The sequence below is a fragment of the Mobula birostris genome, chromosome 14 (genome assembly GCF_030028105.1).
Source record: "Mobula birostris isolate sMobBir1 chromosome 14, sMobBir1.hap1, whole genome shotgun sequence".
Taxonomy (NCBI): domain Eukaryota; kingdom Metazoa; phylum Chordata; class Chondrichthyes; order Myliobatiformes; family Myliobatidae; genus Mobula; species Mobula birostris.
In genome coordinates this window covers 33,440,336-33,464,255 of record NC_092383.1, presented here as the reverse complement: position 1 = coordinate 33,464,255, position 23,920 = coordinate 33,440,336, and the positions used below count along the sequence as shown (strand labels likewise).

Genomic DNA, 23,920 nt, shown 5'->3' with positions numbered 1-23,920 from the left:
GTACGGAGTGATCCCTGTGGAAAGCAGAAAGCTGGGGTGGGGTGGGGTGGGGGAAGATGTACTTGGTGATGGGATCTAGTTGGAGGTGGTGGATGTTTCGGAGAATTATGTGCTGGGTACAGAGGCTGACAGGGTGGTAGGTGAGGACAAGAGGAGCCCTAACCCTGGTAGGGTGGCGGGAGGATGGGGTAAGAGCAGACCTGCGTGAAATGGAAGAGATGCGGTTGAGGGCAGCATTGATGGTGGAGGAAGGGAAGGGAAGTCTCTTTCTTTGAAAAAGGCAGACATCTCCTTCATCCTAGAATGAAAAGTCTCATCGTGAGAGCATATGCGGCAGAAATGGAGGAAATGAGAAAAGGAGTTGCTGTTTTTACAAGTAGCAGAGTGGAACGAGGTGTAGTCAAGGTAGCCGTGAGAGTCCGTGGGTCTGTCATATCTCCGGAGATAGAGACAGTGAGATTGAGAAAGGGAAGGGAGATGTCGGAAATGGACAGGTAAAATTTGAGGGCAGGGTGGAAGTTGGAGGCAAAGTAGATGAAGTCGACGAGTTCAGCACAGGTGCAGGAAGCAGCACCAACGCAGTGGTTGAAAAAGCGTAGGTAAAGTGCGGGACAATCACCAGTGTAGGCTTAGAACATAGACTGTTACACTTAGCCAACAAACAGGCAGGCATAGCTGGGACCCATGCAAGTGCCCATGGCTACCCTTTTGTTTGAAGGAAGTGAGAGGAGCCAAAGGAGAAATTATTTAGAATGAGGACAAGTTCCGCTCGGCAGAGAAGAGTGGTGGTGGAGAGGAACTGGTTAGGTCTGGTGACCAGATAAAAACAGAGAGCTTTAAGGCCTTCCTGGTGGGGGATGGAGGTGTATGCCTTTTTTTTCTATGTCATAAGGAAATGTGAAAATATCAATATCTTTACAAAATTAAATTTCCTCTGATACTGTGTAAGCAATTTGACAGAGATCTATGTGATTATCACAGCTATTTAGATTGTGACAAATACCCTTTCTGACATTTAAGACAACCAATCAAATCCTTCCGGGATTCCAAGCTCTGCACAATTTTCATTAAAAACATAAACTTGCCAAAGTTCTCTTATTAAAATTTAAAACATATCATGAGAAAACAATGATCTGTTTCTTTCCTAGGATTTAAATATCAGTTAGACCTTTCACCTTTTGTGCTTGCATTGGCGGCAGAGATCTCTGGGTTTTCTACCAATTGCTGACACTGATTTGCAAGTTTTTCAGCATGTCTTTTCCTGGCCTGCTCACGCCGTTGAGCTATTTCTTCTTCAGTCAGGGGTCTTCAAGAAGCACAAAGAAAGCAAGAATTTATGTGATAGATTTATCTCATGTCATTTATTACGCAACCACGTAACCTCTACTACAATTGAAATAAAGTCAAAAAATAGGCATTGCAATTTATAAAAAAGATTTTCGGACATGTAGGTATAGTGAATTCCAGTTAACTGGGACACACTGGGACCAGTGCATTTTGAGCCAAACAACTGGCTGCGCAACTAGCCAAAGTTTCATAGAAATAGTTAAAAAGCTATAAAAAAAAGTCAAACTACTGTTTAACTGTGTAACAATGTATTTAAATGAAATACAGAACAAATTAGAACAATAGCAATACTACTACAGTACTATAAAACAGTGTATCAGTTCCTAATAGTTATTATCACTGGAGGAATTAATCCAGTGTATGCTGCCACGTTCTTTTGATTGACTGTAAATTAACAAAATCGGCAGACACCTAGTGCAAATAATGGACTGCCTTCATATAATGCTTTCAACGACTGCATCTTCCAAATCTTCATTGTCATATTCAAGAAGATTACTGGTACCTTCAAATTTTTCACCATTCCTAACTTGTTGAAGTAGCGAAATAATTTCATTTTCACTCACAGCTGTTTCTGAATGTTTGAAACTGCAGTAAGCAAAACAGTTCTGAATGGTCTTACTGCTTACTTCTCACCAACTATCGGTAACAAAAATCAAAGTTGCTGGTGAACGCAGCAGACCAGGCAGCATCTCTAGGAAGAGGTACAGTCGACATTTCGTTCCGCCAGGACTAACTGAAGGAAGAGCTAGTAAGAGATTTGAAAGTTGGAGGGGGAGGGGAGATCCAAAATGATAGGGGAAGACAGGAGGGGGAGGGATGGAGTCAAGAGCTGGACAGGTGATTGGCAAAGGGGATATGAGAGGATCATGGGACAGGAGGCCCAGGGAGAAGGAAAAGGGGGAGGGGGGAAAAGCCCAGAGGATGGGCAAGGGGTATAGTCAGAGGGACAGAGGGAGAAAACGGAGAGAGAGAGAGAAAGAATGTGTGTATATAAATAAATAACGGATGGGGTACGAGGGGGAGGTGGGGCATTAGCGGAAGTTAGAGAAGTCAATGTTCATGCCATTCATGACACATGCCCTTACACTTCCTCCCTTACCACCATTCAGGGCCCCAGACAGTCCTTCCAGGTGAGGCGACACTACCTGTGAGTTGGCTGAGGTGATATACTGCGTCCGGTGCTCCCGATGTGGCCTTCTATATATTGGCAAGACCCGACGCAGACTGGGAGATCGTTTTGCTGAACACCTACGCTCTGTCCGTCAGAGAAAGCAGGATCTCCCAGTGGCCACACATTTTAATTCCACATCCCATTCTGATATGTCTATCCACAGCCTCCTCTACTGTAAAGATGAAGCCACACTCAGGTTGGAGGAACAACACCTTATATTCTGTCTGGGTAGCCTCCAACCTGATGGCAGGAACATTGACTTCTCTAACTTCCGCTAATTCCCCACCTCCCCCTCGTACCCTATCCGGTATTTATTTATATACACACATTCTTTCTCTCTCTCTCTCCTTTTTCTCCCTCTGTCCCTCTCACTATACCCCTTGCCATCCTCTAGGTTTCCCCCCCTCCCCCTTTTCCTTCTCCCTGGAACTCCTGTCCCATGATCCTCTCAGATCCCTTTTGCCGATCACCTGTCCAGCTCTTGGCTCCATCCCTCCCCCTCCTGTCTTCTCTTATCATTTTGGATCTCCTCCTCCCCCTCCCACTTTCAAATCTCTTACTAGCTCTTCCTTCAGTTAGTCCTGACGAAGGGTCTCGGCCCGAAACGTCGACTGTACCTCTTCCTAGAGATGCTGCCTGGCCTGCTGCGTTCACCAGCAACTTTGATGTGTGTTGCTTGAATTTCCAGCATCTGCAGAATTCCCTGTGTTTCAGTAACAAAAATCACTGCTTTTTGAACACAAACACACACAACTAGGGCTATTTAAAAACTCTTCACTCTCAGCACAGTGTAGTTTTTAACAGGCACACGTGCACATGACTGACACTAATTACAAACTGTTCAGTAATAGTTTCCTGTCTTAATTATGCTGCATTGTGTCTGAAATAAACAAAGAGAATCCCAGCTATTTTCATGATTAGTTTTTGTTCTTTAAGAGGTATCCCAAAATAAGTGGTTGTCCTTATTAACTGTAATTCACCGTATTTCAAATGTTTTTGAGACTAAAAACTAAGAAAAGAACCTTCAATACTTAATACTTCTATGCACTATTTAAAAAAACAAATCCATGGAACACCGTCAGAGCACACCCTGCTGGCTTACATTGAACCAATGACAGCTGCATTCAAATTTATGCATTCTCATGCACAGATTTCTCAAAGTCACTGACAGTTTTGTGGATTAATGACATTGAATTCTAAAAGGTTTGGCATCATTACTACACAAAATATGGATGAATGAATATAACAGTCATGGAGTCATATCGTACAGAATCAGATTCTTCAACATACCATGTTTATGCCAACTACTAAGCACCCATCTCTTCTAACCCCTTAACCTAGCACTCCTATACTTTGACAATTCAAGTGCTCATCCAGATATGTTTAAAATATCACAAAAATCTTTGCCATCATTACCTTCACAAGCAATGCAGTCCAGATTTCAATCATCCTCTAGCTCTAAAAAATTCTTCAAGTCCTTTCCAAAACTCCTAAACCTTACCTGAAACATGCCCCATTTGATTACAGATATTTCGGCTGTGAAGGCCGCCTTCTTCCATACACTTCATTATTTTATATAAAACTCAACCAAGTTTCCTCTTACCCTCCTTTGCTCCAAGAAAAAGTCATAACTTGTTGGTGGTGTTGTGGATAATGTAGAAAATGCTGAATGTTACAATGGGACATTGACAGGATGCAGAGTTGGGCTGAGAAGTGGCAGATGGAGTTCAGCCCAGGAAAGTGTGAAGTGATTCACTTTGGAAGGTTGAATTTGAAGGCAGAATACAGGGTAAATCGCAGGATCCTTATCAGTATGGAGGAACAGAGAGATCTTGGGCTCAATGTCTATCGATCCCACAAAGTTGGTGAACAAGTTGATGGGGTTGCTAAAGCATATTGGTGTGTTGGCCTTCATTAGTCAGGGGACTGAGTCCAAGAGCCTCGAGGTAATGTTGCAGCTCTATAAAACACAGGTTAGACCACACTTGGAATATTGTGTTCTGTTCTGGTTGGCTCATTATAGGAAGGACATGGAAGCTCTAGAAAGAGTGCAGGGGAGACATACCAGGATGTTCCCTAGATTGTAGAGCATGCCTTATGGGTGCCTTGGTGGCACGATGCTATTACAGCCCAGAACAGAATTCAGAGTTCAATTCTGACGTCATTTATAAGAAGTCTATACGTCAACCCTGTAGAATGCCTGGGCTTTCTCCAGGTCTTCTGGCTTCCTCCCTCAGTCCAAAGACGTACCAGTTAGTAGTCATTGTAGATTGCTCTGTGATTATACCAGAAGGGCCTATTCCATTCTATATGTCTAAATAAAAAAAAATTAAAATTAAATAAATAGATTGAGCAAGCTTGGAATTTTCTCTGTGGAGCATAGCAGGATGAGAGGTGTACAAAATGACAGGAAGCATAGATCAAGTGGACAGCCAGAGACCTTTTCCCGAAAAGGTCTTATATGAGGGAGCATAATCTTAAGAAGATTGGATGAAAGTATAGGGGGAATGTCAGGGGTAAGCTTTTTTTTTTAAACAGAGAGTGGTGGGTGCGTGGATCACACTAGCAAGGGTAATGGTAGAGACAGATACATAGAAACATAGAAAATAGGTGCAAGAGTAGGCCATTCGGCCCTTCGAGCCTGCACCGCCATTCAGTATGATCATGGCTGATCATTCAACTCAGAACCCTGTACCTGCCTTCTCTCCATACCCCTTGATCCCTTTAACCACAAGGGCCATATCTAACTCCCTCTTAAATATAGCCAATGAACTGGCCTCAACTGTTTCCTGTGGCAGAGGATTCCACAGATTCACCACTCTCTGTGTGAAGAAGTTTTTCCTCATCTCGGTCCTAAAAGGCTTCCCCTTTATCCTTAAACTGTGACCCCTCGTTCTGGACTTCCCCAACATCGGGAACAATCTTCCTGCAACTAGCCTGTCCAATCCCTTTAGGATTTTATGCGTTTTAATAAGATCCCCTCTCAATCTTCTAAATTCCAGCGAATATAAGCCTAGTTGATCCAGTCTTTCATCATATGAAAGTCCTGCCATCCCAGGAATCAATCTGGTGAACCTTCTTTGTACTCCCTCTATGGCAAGAATGTCTTTCCTCAGATTAGGGGACCAAAACTGCACACAATACTCCAGGTGTGGTCTCACTAAGGCCTTGTACAACTGCAGTATTACCGCCCTGCTCCTGTACTCAAATCCTCTTGCTATGAATGCCAGCATACCATTCGCCTTTTTCACCGCCTGCTGTGCCTGCATGCCCACTTTCAATGACTGGTGTATAATGACACCCAGGTCTCGTTGCACCTCCCCTTTTCCTAATTGACCACCATTCAGATAATAATCTGTTTTCCTGTTTTTGCCACCAAAGTGGATAACCTCACATTTATCCACATTAAATTGCATCTGCCATGAATTTGCCCACTCACCTAACCTATCCAAGTCACTCTGCATCCTCTTAGCATCCTCCTCACAGCTAACACTGCCGCCCAGCTTCGTGTTATCCGCAAACTTGGAGATGCTGCATTTAATTCCCTCATCTAAGTCATTAATATATATTGTAAACAACTGGGGTCCCAGCACTGAGCCTTGCGGTACCCCACTAGTCACTGCCTGCCATTTTGAAAAGGTCCCGTTTATTCCCACTCTTTGCTTCCTGTCTGCCAACCAATTCGCTATCCACATCAATACCATACCCCCAATACCGCGTGCTTTAAGTTTGCACACTAATCTCCTGTGTGGGACCTTGTCAAAAGCCTTTTGAAAATCCAAATATACCACATCCACTGGCTCTCCCCTATCCACTCTACTAGTTACATCCTCAAAAAACTCTATGAGATTCGTCAGACATGATTTTCCTTTCATAAATCCATGCTGACTTTGTCCAATGATTTCACCGCTTTCCAAATGTGCTGTTATCACATCTTTGATAACTGACTCTAGCATTTTCCCCGCCACCGATGTTAGACTAATCGGTCTATAATTCCCTGGTTTCTCTCTCCTTCCTTTTTTAAAAAGTGGGGTTACATTAGCCACCCTCCAATCCTCAGGAACTAATCCAGAATCTAAAGAGTTATGAAAAGTTATCACTAATGCATCCACTATTTCTTGGGCTACTTCCTTAAGCACTCTGGGATGCAGACCATCTGGCCCTGGGGATTTATCTGCCTTTAATCCCTTCAATTTACCTAACACCACTTCCCTACTAACATGTATTTCTCTCAGTTCCTCCATCTCACTAGACCCTCGGTCCCCTACTATTTCCGGAAGATTATTTATGTCCTCCTTAGTGAAGTCAGAATCAAAGCAGTTATTCAAGTCGTCTGCCATGTCCTCGTTCCCCATGATCAACTCAGCTGTTTCTGACTGTAAGGGACCTACATTTGTCTTAACCAATCTTTTTCTTTTCACATATCTATAAAAGCTTTTACAGTCAGTTTTTATGTTCCCTTAACATAAAAAGTCTCATTTAAGAGTCTCTTAAATCCCTCTTAGATAGGCACATGGATGATAGAAAAATTGAGGGCTATTTGTAAGGAAAAGTTAGATGCTCTTAAGAGTAGGTTAAAGAGGTTAGCATAACACAACGAAGGACCTGTACTATGCTGTAATATTTTATAGTCTATATTTAACTTATTTTGTCTCTCTTCACAACTGAACTACCTCTGGTGAATCTCCCCTCTGTAAAAGTCCTTGCCTCTTACTGCAGTTTGGATTGCAACTTTTCAGGCACAGGGGATTTATCCATCTTTAAGCTTGCCAAAACATCAAATACCTTTTTAATAGTTACTTTTTCCAGAATTTCACTACCCCTCCCTAAATTCTCCAACTACAATGTCTTTCTCCTTCATGATTGCAAATGTTAAATATTCATCTAAAGCCTCACTCGTATCCTGTGGCTCCATCCACCTTGGAGGTCCTAAATGAACTCTTTACTTCTTGCTCTTAACAAACTTATAAAATGTTTTGAAAACTCGTCCACCAGTGATATTTTGTAGCTAACTTCTTTTCAACTACTCTCCTATATTTTCTGTACTCCTGCTGTGCCTCGCCAGTTTTCAGTATCTACCATATGCTTCCTTTTCTCTTATATCCAAACCTCAATGTCCCTCGACATCCGTGGGTTGCTGAGACTTGTATTTACATTTCATCCCAATGGGAAGTTAATGCCACCGACCTTTCACTGGTCTTCTGCTGAATAACTCACACTTGTCAAATGCAGACACCCGCAAATAGCTGCTCCCAGTTTAATTTTTCAATGGCATGTCATGATATTGAAATTGGCCTCCCCCCAATTCAGGGCTTTAGTTTCCTTTTTCATAACTACCTTGAAACTCAAAAGTCATGATCACAGTTTCCAAAAAAAACCTAATACACTGACACTCCAACCACTTGCTCAGCTATATCCCCCAAGATTAAGTCCAGTGCTGGCCCTTCTCTGTTTGGAATAAATGTGTACTGATTTAAAGAAAAGTGCTCCTGAATGTACATTAAAAATTCCATGCCTACTGAATATTTTGCACTAAAGCAACTTCAGATAATATTTGAAATCCCCTACAGTATAATTCTATTATTCTTAAATCTTTCTGTGATATGTCTACATACCTGCTTCTCTACTTTCTGCATCTATTAGGAATTAGGCATTATGAATCTTACAAAACAATCAACCTATTTTCTTTCTAAGCTTAACATATATAGTCACATTTGAAAAGCCTCCTAGGATATCTTCCCTCATCATTGTAGTAATGGATTCCCTAGTTAACAATGCAAGGCTACTTCCTTTTCTCCCCCTTCCCAATCTCTCATATCTAAAGATCAGACACCCCAAAATGCTGAGTAGTCAGGCCTGTCCTTCTTTCACTCATGTCACTGTGATGGCAAAAATGTAATGTTCCGGTATGGTAAGTAATGCCCTCAATTCATTGGTCTTCCAAGTCACACTGCTTGCATTAAAAAAAACAATTTATTCTTGCATTTCTCTTATGTACATTCTGCCCTCTGGATTAACTTAACTTGCCTTGAGTCTTGCATCTTCCCCCTTCAAATGTGCTTTATTCACTTGCTAAATTAATATAAATCCTCCCCAGCAGCACCAGTAAATCTCTCAATTCAGCTTGCAAGGTGCCCACCATTCCCAAAATAATTTCAGTAATCCAAAAATCTAAAGACCTATTTCCTCCATTTTTTTAGCCACATATTTATTTGACCTACTCTCTAATTTGCATTCCTGTCAACACATGCAAAAGTATTCGAAATACTCTTAGATTCTGTTATTTAAACCATCTCCCTAAATTCATTTTGCAAGACCACACCCTTCTCATTCCAAAGAAAAATGGAAAATTTACAGATATCCAAATAGTGTTATATTGTGTCTACATGACCAAGAAAATTAAATCTTAACTAGGGATACTATTTGAAAGAGAACACTTATAGCAATGGAGTACCCCAGCCGGAACATTAACCTGTTCAGTCAAGACAACATAATCAAGCCTGAATTTGGGGCTTGAAGATAAAAACCTTCTGAACACATTAAGTGTATCCCTTTCTCAGGATTACACTGCCCTATTAATTCACTGCTGTAAAAATCTTATTTGGCGTTCATTAATTTACACATGCTCATTAGTAAAATTAATTTCTTCAAAATCTATTTACATATTTGGTCAAAATGCTGAAAATCTGAAAAGAGAAATTGCAAGGTGCATTCAGCAGCTTAGATAGCATTTGTGGAGAAAAAACTGCTGAAACTCCTCAATAGGTCTTTAACTTAAGATATTAAGTCATGCACACTACTTCTCAAAAATTTAGCAAGTATGTCATCATACAGTGCTTTTCCCAGTGGCAGCTACTAAGGAGACACAGATCTCTGGCCAAAGAATTCAAATTGACTCAGTTTAATGCTATATTCATGCTTCTCAATTCCTCTGAACAGTTACCCTCAGAGCTGAGCAACAGTCAAAAAGGTTCAAGTGTTCAACCAATGTTCAGACCTGTAGTGTGATGTTGATCCAGGGAAGCGTATTTTGTGCAGAGGTCAGCATTTTTTATCTGAGGAATCACTCATCAGAAAATAAAGATACTGAAGCAGCAGAAAGGGAAAAATAATACATGCTATAGCTAATGCAGCTGAAGTCAAAAAAGATGTAGGTAAACATTGTGTATTTTTTGCTCTACTATCTGATTACCGATGGCATGATCAGGGTACTTGATTTACGTTGAGGTTTGAAAGTTCATTACAAAACTCTTTGTTGTGATCAGTGGCTGCCTTGATGTTCTGGAAGTAAGATTGTTGATGCTGAGCAGGACAGTCTCCTGGTAGTGACCTTCCTCTTGTTTCTGGTGCTCTTGAAACTTGTCTTCGTGTTCCTTACCTAGAGACTCGATGCTCCTTTTTTTTCCTGCACTAGCTGTTGTCTTTGATTGGCTAGCATGAGCAGCATGCAGCACACAATGAAGTCTCCACATCTGCTTGAGGTAAACTGTAAGGCTCCTCTGCAGGCAGAAAAATTCACCTCCAGGAGACCACTGAAAATGTCACACAATGCGAACTCACTCAGAATAAAGAAATCACTAAGCATTCAACATCAGGAAACGCCTCAAAACCTCTCATGACCCATAACAAACTGCATGTTGGGAAAATGTAAACCTTTCCTGTTACTTAAAAGCACTGGATTACTAAAGGTAGAGGAGTACAATCTATAACTGCCTAGGTTCATGGGAAGACAGCAATGAGGGGAAATGTCATGTTTCAGTACCAACTTTTCCTAATCGAAGTTAAAACAGATGAAATTATTTTGTTGCAAATGCAGTTTTGAGCAGTAAATTGGGAAACATCACAGATCCGATTACTTGGAAAGACTCACTCATCCAGTAAAAAATGGAGGGCAGAAGTTCATTCAGAACATATTTCTGAAACGATGGCCTTTGGAAAGCTGACTGTGCAAATACACTGTCATCCAAGATCTAGATATGCTATGGAATCTCTCTGGGAGTGGACTCTTTGCAAATGAGAATTCTTTGCTTCAGTTGGATTCTGATGTTTTTAAACCAAGGAATTTTGAAAGTCATGAAAGAGGCACAAAGCCTGTTGCTTCACAATCATCTTATTAAGTATTAATAGAACAAAGAAAATTGACAGAGAGTGATAGAAGTCAAGTAAGTAAAGGGAGAGAGAAGCAAAAAGATGGCAAACCCATGTGGTCGGCTCTTTTTATTCCCCATAGATAAGAAACATTCCATTCCAATCCACAAATAAGAGTTAACCAATCGGATAGCCCCTATGCAATACCAAGAGAAGCTTCCAAAATCATACAAATATGACCACTAGGCTACACACTGAATAATTGCATATACAGTACATACTGTTACCACTAGGAAACATACTATACAGTTACATATATACAAGTAGTATGTGGGCATGTGGCCAAGTGGTTAAGGCATTGGACTAGCGACCTGAAGGTTGTGAGTTCGAGCCTCAGTCAAGGCTGTTGCATCCATGAGCAAGGCACTTAATCACACATTACTCTGCGACGACACTGGTGCCAGGCTGTATGGGTCCTAATGCCCTTCCCTTGGACAACATTCATGGAGAGGGGAGACTTGCAGCATGGGCAACTGCTGGTCTTCCATACAACCTTGCCCAGGCCTGTGCCCTGGAGAGTGAAGACCTTCCAGGCGCAGATCCATGGTCTCGCAAGACTAACGGATGTCTTTTATATACAAGTAGATATGAAAAATACTACCAGGTAATTTGCTAAAATGCAAAGAAATTAACAATTAAGCAGTTTAATCCAACACTTCTTACCCCCCTAACCTATCCTGAATGTGTGCCATTAACATAAAGATGCATTTATTGATGGGAGTTCCATCAATACTGGCACTTACAACCAAGGCACTCAGTGAATGAGCATCTTTATAGTTAGATGCTGTCATGTTCTGTGGACTTTGGAATAATCTGTAGTCAGTTCTGATATTACCCAATGAGATCTCCGGATGTCAGCAGAATGTCCCTTTATGTCACAAGGAACAAACTTGTGCAATGTGTTTCAAGTTTAAGTTAAGCTATTCCAAAATGGACAAGCATGGACTTCTGAACTCCGACTTTCATCAGTGTAAATGGAAGCAGCTGACATCTTCAAATAACAAGAGGTTTAACTGGGTAACAAATTATGTATTTAAATGAAATATCGAACAAATTAGGACACTATTGTGACGAGAATACACATAGATAAGATGTTAGCTGTCCTGTGTGATCAGCAGTTGGTCTGCCACCTGTCTTCAAGAGAGAGAGAGAGAGCTGTCTGGAGCGGCTCCCCCTTTGAACCCTGAACTGTTTGAAGTGATGGACAGGCGATACCCCAGCAGGGGGATAAAAAGGGACTGGTTCGCTAAGGCAGACACACACGACACCCGAGGTAACGAGACCCTGGAAGCGGTGCGCCTCTCATGAGTCGGTGGGAAGTACCGGACAACGCACAGGGTGGAAAGGTACGATCAGCGGGAACTCGGTGTGTGTCCACCCTTGCTTGGGTGCCGAGTTCACTGCAGAGGATCGACCGCATCTGGAGGAGGGGTCACAGTCGGTGACCTCAGGTGACATCACCAAGGACCTGCCCAAAAGCTGCTTGTGAGCAATATCGCCGGTCTGTGAGTGGAAGCCGTGTCTGAATGATCAGTCGTTCTCGTTCTCTCTCTCTCTCTCTCCCCCCACGTTGCCCATCGCCATGGCAACGATTACTACGAACTGCACTACTAAATTGGACTGAACTTTGTGTCACTTTGAAATTGGTCATTTATCCCTAGACAACGATAGAGCTTGATTGATGCTGTTATCTTAATTCTGTGCACATGTGTGGTTATCATTGCTGAACTGTTGCATTTATTATCCCTTCGATTACTGTGTTGCTTGTTTCTTTAATAAAACTTTCTTAGTTCTAGTAATCCAGACTCCAACTGAGTGATCCATTTCTGCTGGTTTGGCAACCCAGTTACGGGGTACGTAACACTATCAATACTACTACAGTACTATAAAACTATGCATCAGTTCCTAATAGTTCTCAGCAGAAGAATTCATCCAGTGTACTTTTGACTGTAAATTAACAAAATCAGCCCAGACACCTACTGTCTTCATACAATGCTTTTGATGATTGCATCCTCCAAATCTTAACTTTCATTGTAACACTCAAGATGATTGTTGATACCTTAAAAATTTTCATAGTTCCTAACTTGTTGAAATAGGGAAATCATTTCATTTCAACTCCGGGCTGTTTCTGGCATCTTCAAGCCTGAATGTTTGAAACCGCAGTAGCAAAACAGTTCTGAATTGTCTTACTGTTTATTACCCGCCAATTATCAGTGACAAATATCATTGCTTTTTTAACACAAACAAAAACAACTGATGTTATTTCAAAACTGTTCACTCTCAATACAGCATAGTGTCTAATAGGCACAGGTGCATATGACTGAAGCTATTTAGAAACTTAGAGAAAACCTGCAGATGCTGGAGATCCAAGCAACACATACAAAATGCTGGAGGAACTCAGTAGGCCAAGCAGTATCCATGGAAAAGATGCTGCCTGGCCTGCTGAGTTCCTCCAGCATTTTGTGTATGTTGCTATTCAGAAACCACTCAGCAACAATCTACTGTCTCAATTAAGCAGTGTGGTGTCTCAAATAAATGAAGCGAATACCCGTTATTTTCTCGATTAGTTTGTTTTTTTTAAAGAGTTGTCCTAAATACGCGACTTTCCCAAGTAACTGGAATCCACTGTATTAGTTATAAAGAGCAACTAATCAACTACTAATTTAAAATGGTATGCTGTTTTTAAATATCCATAATAAAATCATCATTAAATATGAGAACAGACCAAGTTATTTAAGATTAATAAGTTAAGAATGTAAAACCATTCTGCCTGATTAATTCCAAAGTCAGCTGCCCCAACATTTTTAGGGTGACCAAATCACATATATTTGAAGTCATTGCACTAACAGGGTAAACGTAGTCTTCATTTTGCAAGTTAAACCAAAACTTTTTGAAGTTACGTTACTCAGCAAGTAAGGTTTATAAGGATTTCTGAACAATCAGAATTTCCTTAATTTCAAATGTAGACATACTGCACCTCCTGGCTGAGTTGTGTGGTTGATTTCTGGGTGGTGCTCCAAATGGAGACCAGCAAAAAGAGCACTAACTTACTGAGCAAGTCAAGACTGGAAATGAACAACAAGCCTATTCATTTGAATGAAGAGAAACAGCTGCAACAGAGAAGAACAAATAAAAGATAGTTTTTGAATTACGTTTCTTTCAATCTATCCAACTTTTTAGAAATGCTTTCAATTGCTCAAATGATTTATTATGTTATGTTTTAATTTTTTTTAATGCGTATTTAATTGCTCTAATTGTTTTGGAAAAGCAGCCAAAGAACTTGACAGCTTTCACATTTGGAAGGCTAGAGGTAGACAAATTGCTGGGACTTAATAACAGAGGAGGTGGCTACAACTATAGTGAACATCCTGGTTTTCAGAGGGTAGGGAACCTCCAGAATTCTCTGACCCCAATAGTAGATGATATATATATATATACACACACACACAGAAAAAAAAACGTATCAAAGTGAACACAGATCTCTTCAAAGTAATCTAAATTAATTGCAAATAGAAAACACAAAATAATTGATTGCATAAGTATTCACCCCCCCCCTTTTAAATGACTCATCAAATCATCACTGGTGCATCACTGGTTTTAGAAGTCACATAATTTGTTAAATAGATATCACATCTTTCAATTGATTGTAGTAAAAGTATACTTGTATTTGGACAGTCCAACTGTTGTTGAGTCAGTATCCTGGCAAAAACTCCACCATGAAGACAAAAGAACACTCCAAGCCACTCCGTGAAAAAGTTTTTGAAAAGCACAAGTCAGGAGATGGATACAAGAAAATTTCCAAGTCACTGAATATCCCTTGAAGTACAGTTAAGTCCATCATCAAGAAATGGAAGGACTATGGCACAGCTGTAAATCTGCCTAGAGCAGGCAGTCCTCAAAACTGAATGACCGTACAAGAAGGGGACTTGTGAGAGAGGCCCCAAGAGACCAATGACAACTCTGAAGAAGTTATAAGCTTCAGTGGCTGAATGGGAGAGGCTGCGCATATAACAACAGTTGCCTGGGTGCTTCACCAGTCACAGCTTTATGGGAGGGTGGCAAAGAGAAAGCCACTATTGAAAAAAAACTCACATGAAATCTTGGCAAGAGGTTGCCAGAAGGTAAGTGGGAGACTCTGAAGTCCGCTGGAAGAAGGTTCTGTAGTCCGATGAAACCAAAATTAAGCTTTTTGGCCATGAGACTAAATGCTATGTTTGGCATAAGCCATACATCACATATCATCAAAAACACACCATCCATACCGTGGAGCATGGTGGTGGCTGCATCATCCTGTGGGGATGCTTCACTGCTGTGGGCCCTGGAAGGCTTGTGAAGGTAGTGAGTAAAATGAATGCAGCAAAATACAGGAAAGTCCTCGAGGTAAACCTGATGCAGTCTGCAAGAGAACTATGACTTTGGAGAATATTTCTTTTCCAGCAAGATGATGACCCCAAGTATAAAGCCAAAAGTACATAGGGATGACTTAAAAACATATATTAATGTCCTGGAGTGGCCAAGTCAGAGTCCACACCTCAATCCAATTGAGAATTTGTAGCTGGACTTGAAAAGGGCTGTTCAGTCATGATCCCCATGCAATCTGACAGAGCTTGAGCAGTTTTGTAAAGAAGAATGGGGGAAAAATTGCAGTTCTGATGCGCACAGTTGATATACCTAACCACAAAGACTCAAGGTGCATCTACTAAATACTGACTTGAAGGGGGTGAATAATAATGCAATCAATGATTTTGTTTTTTATATTTGTAACTAATTTAGATCGTTTTGTAGAGATCTGTTTTCACTTTAACACGAACGAGTCTTTTTTCTGTTGACCAGTGTAAAAAAAAGCCAAATTAGATCCACAGTGATTCTATGTTGTAAAACAATAAAACATGAAAACTTCAAAATGGGGTGAATACTTTCTATGGGCACTGTAAATACATTATATATACTTAAGGTGAAGATAGATAACTATTTGAAAGATTGAGAAATTCAGGCTTATTCCCCCCAACTGGCACAAAGCTGGCACCGCCAGGCATGATATTATAGAATGGCAGGGCAGCTTGGAGAGGCCTAGTATCCTATATTCCTGCTTCTATTTTTTTTTGTGTTCAAGGGGCATGACATCACTGGGTGTCAACTTTTCCAGCTAGCTCATATTCAGGGCTTTTGATCTAGACCACCTATTCGACATTATGACATGCAGAGACTTGCCTTTTTGGTTCAGAACCTTACCTACCAGTTGCCAGCAAAACTAACAGCAAAGCCACGCACCCAGGACTTTGAACACACATTTAATGATGCTTCAAAAGGCAAATTTCCCAGTATAAATGTTTGGTATTTGAGCAGTCCAGCTCAAGCATGCATTCAGAAAATGAATAGCAAAATATAGGCAGGAGTTAGAAAAGCTCAGTAATCACATTGCAACCATTAACCTACTTAACTTAATTGGTAAAGAGAGCACCAAAATGTTGTAACTAAAGACATTTCCCAGTAAGTCCTGGGCAGCTAATGCAAGATATTGTAAAATTACTTTAAGATATCAAATTTATGGTAAGAGTCCTCATTCTATTAATTTGTTTTGTAACTAAATCTGTTTCTTGCTTAGTATAATTTATATCAAGTTTGGATGATGCCATTTTCATATGCTGGTTTTTATTCAAATACACAGGAAAAAGAAGAAACCATAAACCAACGGATTTATATTACAGGAGGTAATTTGATCCATCTTGTTTCATATTCTCAAAACCCTGTCATTTGCTTGGCTTGAAATATTTATTGGTGTTCGACTTAAATGTTGAAATGACAAGTTCTGACTACTGCCTGTTGCAATCATTGCTTCAATCATTCTCCATGGCTTAGTTTTCCCCAATCTGTCTCCCCATTGCCAATGGACATGATGGCCAACCAGTGTTTCCACAAAATATGGAACACTCTTTGGGGAGTGCTGTAGAACAGACAGAACTAGGTAGATAAAGAAATAGCTCCCAAAAGTGGCATCACAGGTAGACAAGGTGTTGAAGAAGGCTTTTAACACATTGGCATTCATCAGTCATAGCAATGAGGAAAGAAATTAAGTTGCAGTTGCATAATGCCTCACCTAGAGTAGTGTGCCTGGTATTGTGTACTGTTATAAGAAAGATATCATTAAGCTGGAAAGAGAGCAAAGAGTTATGAGAATGTTACCAAGAACTGAGGGCCCAATTTGTAATGAAAGTCTAGGACTTTATTCCTTGGAATGCAGGTGACTGACTGTGACCTCATGAAAGTCCATAAAATCATCATGACCATAGATAGGATGAACACACACAGACTTTTTCCTCAGGGGAAGGGAATCAAAACCAGACGGCATAGGTTTAGGGTGAGAGGGGAAAGATTTAAAATGGGCTCAAGGGGCATCTTCTTCATGTACAGGGTAGTAACAAGTTACCAGAGGAAGTGGTTAAGGTAGGTACAATAACATTTAAAAGACATTCTGACAAGTACATGGATAGGAACCAGAGAGATATACACTAAATGCAGGTAAATAGAGCTACCTGACATAGACATTATTGGTCATCATGAACCAGTTGGGCTGAAAGGCTGTTTTCCTTGCTGTATCACTCTTTGATTCCAAGCTCTGACAACTTGTAGCATATACAGTGGCATGCAAGTTTGGGCACCCCGGTCAAAATTTCTGTAACTGTGAATAGCTAAGCAAATAAAAGATGACCTGATTTCCAAAAAACATAAAGTTAAAGATGACATATTTCTTTAATATTTTAAGCAAGGTTACTTTTTTATTTCCATCTTTTACACTTTCAAAATAACAAAAAAGGAAAAGGGCCCGAAACAAAAGTTTGGGCACCCTGCATGGTCAGTACTTAGTAACACCCCCTTTGGCAAGTATCACAGCTTGTAAACGCTTTCTGTAACCAGCTAAGAGTCTTTCAATTCTTGTTTGGGGAATTTTCGCCCATTCTTCCTTGCAAAAGGCTTCTAGTTCTGTGAGATTCTTGGGCCATCTTGCATGCACTACTCTTTCGAGGTCTATCCACAGATTTTCGATGATGTTTAGGTCAGGGCACTGTGAGGGCCATGGCAAAACCTTCAACTTGCACCTCTTGAGGTAGTCCATTGTGGATTTGTTTAGGATCATTATCCTGTTGTAGAAGCCATCCTCTTTTCATCTTCAGCTTTTTTTTTTACAGACAGTGTGATGTTTGCTTCCAGAATCTGCAGGTATTTAATTGAATTCATTCTTCCCTCTACCAGTGAAATGTTCCCCGTGCCACTGGCTGCAACACAAGCCCAAAGCATGATCGATCCACCCCCGTGCTTAACAGTTGGAGAGGTGTTCTTTTCATGAAATTCTGCACCCTTTTTTCTCCAAACATACCTCTGCTCATTGCGGCCAAAAAGTTTTATTTTAACTTCATCAGTCCACAGGACTTGTTTCCAAAATGCATCAGGCTTGTTTAGATGTTCCTTTGCAAACTTCTGACGCTGAATTCTGTGGTGAGGATGCAGGAAAGGTTTTCTTCTGATGATTCTTCCATGAAGGTCATATTTGTGCAGGTGTCGCTGCACAGTAGAACAGTGCACCACCACTCCAGAGTCTGCTAAATCTTCCTGAAGGTCTTTTGCAGTCAAACAAGGGTTTGATTTGCCTTTCTAGCAATCCTACAAGCAGTTCTCTCAGAAAGTTTTCTTGGTCTTCCGGACCTCAACTTGACCTCCACCATTCCTGTTAACTGCCATTTCTTAATTACATTACAAACTGAGGAAACGGCTACCTGAAAACACTTTGCTATCTTCTTATAGCCTTCTCCTGCTTTGTGGGCATCATTTATTTTAATTTTCAGAGTGCTAGGCAGCTGCTTAGAGGAGCCCACAGCTGCTGATTGTTGGGACAAGGTTTGAGGAGTCAGGGTATTTATAAAGCTTTGAAATTTGCATCACCTGGCCTTTCCTAATGATGACTGTGAACAAGTCATAGCCCTAGCAAGCTAATTAAGGTCTGAGACCTTGGTGAAAGTTATCTGAGAGCTCAAATCTCTTGGGGTGCCCAAAATTTTGCATGGTGCTCCTTTCCTTTTTTCCACTCTAAGATTGTGCAAAACAAAAATAATACACTAATCCTGCTTAAAATGTTGAAAAGAATGTTTCATCTTTAACTTTATGACTCTTGGAGATCAGTTCATCTTCTACTCACTTAACTACTCAGAGTAACAGAAATTTTGACCGGGGTGTCCAGACTTTTGCATCCACTGTAAAAAGTGCATTCTGAGTGATTTTTTAAAAAATAGTTAATTGCTTTCAATCAACAATGTCTCTACAATCTGAGAAACTGTTTTGTCCAGTGTAGTCCAAGCTTTCAGTATATTAGTGAGGACTATGTAGTTCAAAAAACTCTCTCCACGTCACTGTAAGGCTACAGTGACATAATGGCTTTGACAGCCAGGCTCACCAGCTGCCTATGCTGTGAATGAAAATTAATGCTTGGGAATTGCCTTGACATATAAACTAACCTAATTACTGTATGTGTTACGAAACTCACTACTTACTCTTATCCATGAAGTGATTTCTCCAATTTGTTTTAATTGCTGGAAATCTACAGAAGTCTGTGCTGACCATCTGGCTTAGTTATAAGTAACTGGCAGTTTACGAAACTGTTTAAATAGGAAGTAAAAATCTGAACTTGATTTAGAAAGTGCAGAGTACAAGGGAAGAAGTCATGATGTATCTTTATGCCTCCCCAACATCAAGGACATATATACAGAAAAGGGCCAGTGACTTCATGAAGGATCCCACTCACCCTGCACAAGAACTGTTTGATCCACTCCCATCAGGGAACAGGCTACAGAGCATCCATGCCAGGACCACCAGACTCAAAACTTAGCTATTTTCCTCAAACAGTAAAACTGATCCACACCCCCACCACCACTACTTTATCATTTCCTATCAGAGTCACATTATCTACACTAGTGTCACTTTATGGACGTGCAATCGATGTATATAAGCTATCTTATGTATTTATATTTATTTTTATTGTTGATTCCTTTATCTTATTGCGTTTTGCCTGTGCTGCATCAGATCTGAGGTAACAACTATTTCGTTCTCCTATACACTTGCGTACTGGAAATTACATTACACAATCTTGAATCAGTTAGTGGTTTGATTACAACCTGAATACTGTGCTCATATCTGGGTTTCATACTTAAGGAAAGATGTGAAGGATTTGGAGAGGTTTATTACAATGATTCCATGTCAGAGAGAATTCAGTCGATAGGAGAAGCTTTGGTCATTCCTAAGAGGATACAAAGAGATCTGATAGAGACAAAATCAGTTGTGTATAAAGTGTACATAGTACTTCCAAATAATAGAGCCATCAAGATCAAGGAGACAAGCAATAAAAGTGATTGGCAAAAGAATCATTAAGTGATATGAAGAAAACATCTTTTACATAATGCTCAGGTTCTAGAAAGCACTGTAAGGAGTAGCAGTGTAAACAGATTCAACTGAAGTGTTCAAAAGGGTGATAAAGAAAACTAGCAAATTGGTAAATTGGTTTATAATTGTCACATGTACTGAGATGCAGTATAAAACCTGTCCTGCATACTGTCCATACAAGTCAATTCACTGCATCAGTTCATTGAGGCTGTAGAAGGTACAACGATAACAGAGTGCAAAATGAAAGTGCAGTTCAGGGAGACTGTAAGGTGCAAGGTCACAACGAAGCAGATTGTCAGGTCAAGAGTTCATCTTATCATACCGGTAAACCAATTAATAGTCTTGTAACAGCGGAACTGAATCTGTCCTAGAGCCTGGTGGTACATGCTTTCAGGCTTTTGAATCTTCTGGCCAATGGGAGGCGAAAGAAGTAAGAATATCTGGTGTGTGTGGGATCATTGATTATGCTGACTGCCTTATTGAGGCAGCGACAAGTTTAAACAGAGTGCATGGAAAGAAGGCTGATTTTCATGATGCTGAGATACGTCTACAGCACACTGCAGTTTCTTGAGGTCATGGGCAGAGCAGCCGTCATACAAGGCCATGATGCATCTGGATAGGATGCTTTCTATTGTGCAAAAATAAAAAATCAGTGAGGGTCTAAAGGGTTGTGCCAAATTTCTTTAGCCTTCTAAGGAAGTGGAGGCACTCATGAATTCACCTGGACATGACTTCAATGTGGTTGAACCAGGACAGGAGGTTGGTGATGTTCACTCCTAGGAATTGGAAGCTATCAACCCTATTGAGCTAAGCTAAGCACTATTGATATATTGAAGGAGCAGGTGCACCCCTCACTCGTCCCCTCTTCTTGAAGTCAATAACCAACTCTTTTGTTCTGCTGACATGGAGGGAAAGGTTGCTGCTATGACACCATGAGATATGACTAGTGAAGGCTAGGGAACTGCTCATGCAAAGGGTTGAAACAGGCACAATGGGCAGAACATCATAAGTATCTGAGATGCCACCATTCTGTGATTTACTAACTTTATGAGGAATACATTTGTGCAGCTCTGAGCAGTTAGCTACCAGAGTCTTCCAGCTTATACTCGCTGGAATTTAAAAGACTGAGGGGGGATCTTATTGAAACGTATAAAATTCTAAAGGGATTGGACAGGCTAGATACAGGAAGATTGTTCCCGATGTTGGGGAAGTCCAGAACGAGGCGTCACAGTTTAAGAATAAAGGGGAAGCCCTTTAGGACCGAGGTGAGGAAAAACTTCTTCATACAGAGAGTGGTGAATCTGTGGAATTCTCTACCACAGGAAGGTATCGCCCTTGTGGTTAAAGGGATCGGGGGTATGGAGAGAAGGCAGGTACAGGGTTTTGAGTTGGATGATCATACTGAATGGCGGTGCGGGCTCGAAGGGCCGAATGGCCTACTCCTGCACCTATTTTCTATGTTTCTATGTCTGTCTCTGGGAATAGTCCAGTTATGGATCACCTGGCCCTGTGGCACAGAAGGTAGAGCAGCTGCCTCACAGCTCCACAAACCCGGGTTCAATCCTGATTTCCAAGCACTCTCAGTGTAGAGTTATGGGTAGTCTAGCAGTTAGCATAACAACATTATAGCACCAGCAATATGGGTTCAATTCCATCAATGTCTTAAGTGAATTTGTACATTCTCCCCATGACCACATGGGTTTCCTCCGGATGATCCGGTTTCCTCCCACATTCCAAAGACGTACACGGATTAGCAGGTTAATTGGCTGCATGGGTGAAACTGGGCAGTGCAGGCTCACTGAGCTGGAAAGGCCTGTTACTGTGCTGTATCTCCAAATAAAAACAGCTGGAACTCAGATGATCAATCCATATATACAGACAAGAACTGTCCCATTTCAATTCAACTTCCCATTCCCATTCTTACATTTCGGTCCATGACATCCTCTACTGCCATGATAAGGCCACACTCAGGCTTGAGGAGCAACACCTCACATCCAATCTAGGTAGCCTCCAACCTGAAGACAGAAACATCAATTTCTCTTCCTTTTCTCTCTCTTAGCATTCCCCATTCCCTTCCCCATCACCACCCAATCATGACCCTCCCTCCCTTTCTCCTATGGTCCACTGTTCTCTCCCATCAGATTCCTTCTTCAGCCCTTCACCTCTCCCTGTTTCTTATTTCATCCTTCCTCCCCCTCCCACCTTTTCCCTTCCCTGGCTTCACCTGTCACCTGCCAATTTGTACTCTTTCCCCTCCTTCCCACCTTATTCTGGTTTTTTCTCCCTTCTATTGATGAAGGTCTTAGCCTGAAAAATTGATACTTTAGTCTCCTCCATAGATGTGAATATTGGATTTTTGTGAATGTTGGACAAGAATTGTTTCTCCTCCTCCTCCTTGCTCCTACACACTATAACCTAGTTATAATAATCAAAACCATATTGATTTTATGCCTTATTACTTGTCACATTGTTAAGGAACTGGGTATCATTCTTGATACCTCTTTGCTTGCTTTTGCAAAATTAACTGTCACACTACTCTATATTACACTCGATCTTTACACGCCACCCCTCGATAAACCCATTATCCTCTTTTGAACTTTGAGTTATTTTGCAACTTTTTCATTCATATGTCATTAAAAGATATTGATCCTATTTTTGTTTTCAAATCACTCTCACTGAAACATACTGGCCTCTGGATACTCCAATACATTAACAGCAACTTTAGATTTCTCTCTTCAACCAACTTTCCTTCTGACATTCCCACACAGTTATTTCCTCAAAAGCATAGTCATAAAACTCTTACAGTATGGAAGGCTATTCAGCTCAGAAAGCCATTACAGTTCCTAGTGGTACAGTCCCATCAGCTTCTACATTTTAATTATAGTTTTGCAATTTATTCCTTCTCAAGTACATATCCAATGCCCCTTTTATTCTGTTTTCATTTCTTATAAGAATATAATAACATAGATGTGTCTATTATCCTGAAACATTGTACAGGGGCCAATCAGGGGAAAGAATTACAACAAAAGCATGTGTAACAAAAGTAAATCTAAATAAAATGTATATTCCTGCACTGCATCTTTTCTGTCAATGGATGTGGCATTAAAAAAAAGGCAGTGATTTTACAAATAGGCTTCATATCAAGCCTCAGAATGCATTTTAGATAGGGTCTAAATGCTTTTATACTGTACATCTAAATAAAATAATTTTGAAGAATATCATTAATATTAGATTTCAAATGGCATCCCAGGACGCATTATCCGGGCCTGTGCAAGCAGAGTTCGCTGCCAAGAAGGCCCACCAGCGCCTTTACTTCCTGAGAAAACTAAAGAAATTTGGCCTGTCCCCTAAAACCCTCACTAATTTTTATAGATGCACAGTAGAAAGCATTCTTCTAGGGTGCATCACAACCTGGTATGGAAGTTGTCCTGTCCAAGACCGAAAGAAGCTGCAGAAGGTCGTGAACATGGCGCAGCACATCACACAAACCAATCTTCCGTCCTTGGACTCACTTTACACCGCACGCTGTCAGAGCAGTGCTGCCAGGATAATCGAGGACACAACCCACCCAGCCAACACACTTTTCGTCCCTCTTCCTTCCGGGAGAAGGCTCAGGAGCTTGAAGACTCATACGGCCAGATTTGGGAACAGTTTCTTTCCAACTGTGATAAGACTGCTGAACGGATCCTGACCCGGATCTGGGCCGTACCCTCCAAATATCCAGACCTGCCTCTCGGATTTTTTGAACTACCTTACTTTCCATTTTTCTATTTTCTATTTATGGTTTATAATTTAAATTTTTAATATTTACTAATTTTTACTATT

General features: G+C 40.8%; 1 protein-coding gene across 4 annotated transcripts in view; it reads right to left on the bottom strand.

Annotated features, from left to right (window-relative positions):
• efl1 (elongation factor like GTPase 1) overlaps nt 1–23,920 on the bottom strand; it is a 299,478-nt gene that overhangs the window by 158,580 nt on the left and 116,978 nt on the right. For 3 of the 4 annotated variants that reach the window (XM_072278343.1, XM_072278342.1, XM_072278345.1), the window contains exon 13: nt 1,176–1,306. The exons of the other annotated variant lie outside the window; for it this stretch is intronic. In XM_072278343.1, the coding sequence (XP_072134444.1) occupies nt 1,176–1,306 (131 nt within the window). The remainder of the gene's footprint in view (nt 1–1,175; nt 1,307–23,920) is intronic. 4 annotated transcript variants of the gene reach the window in all.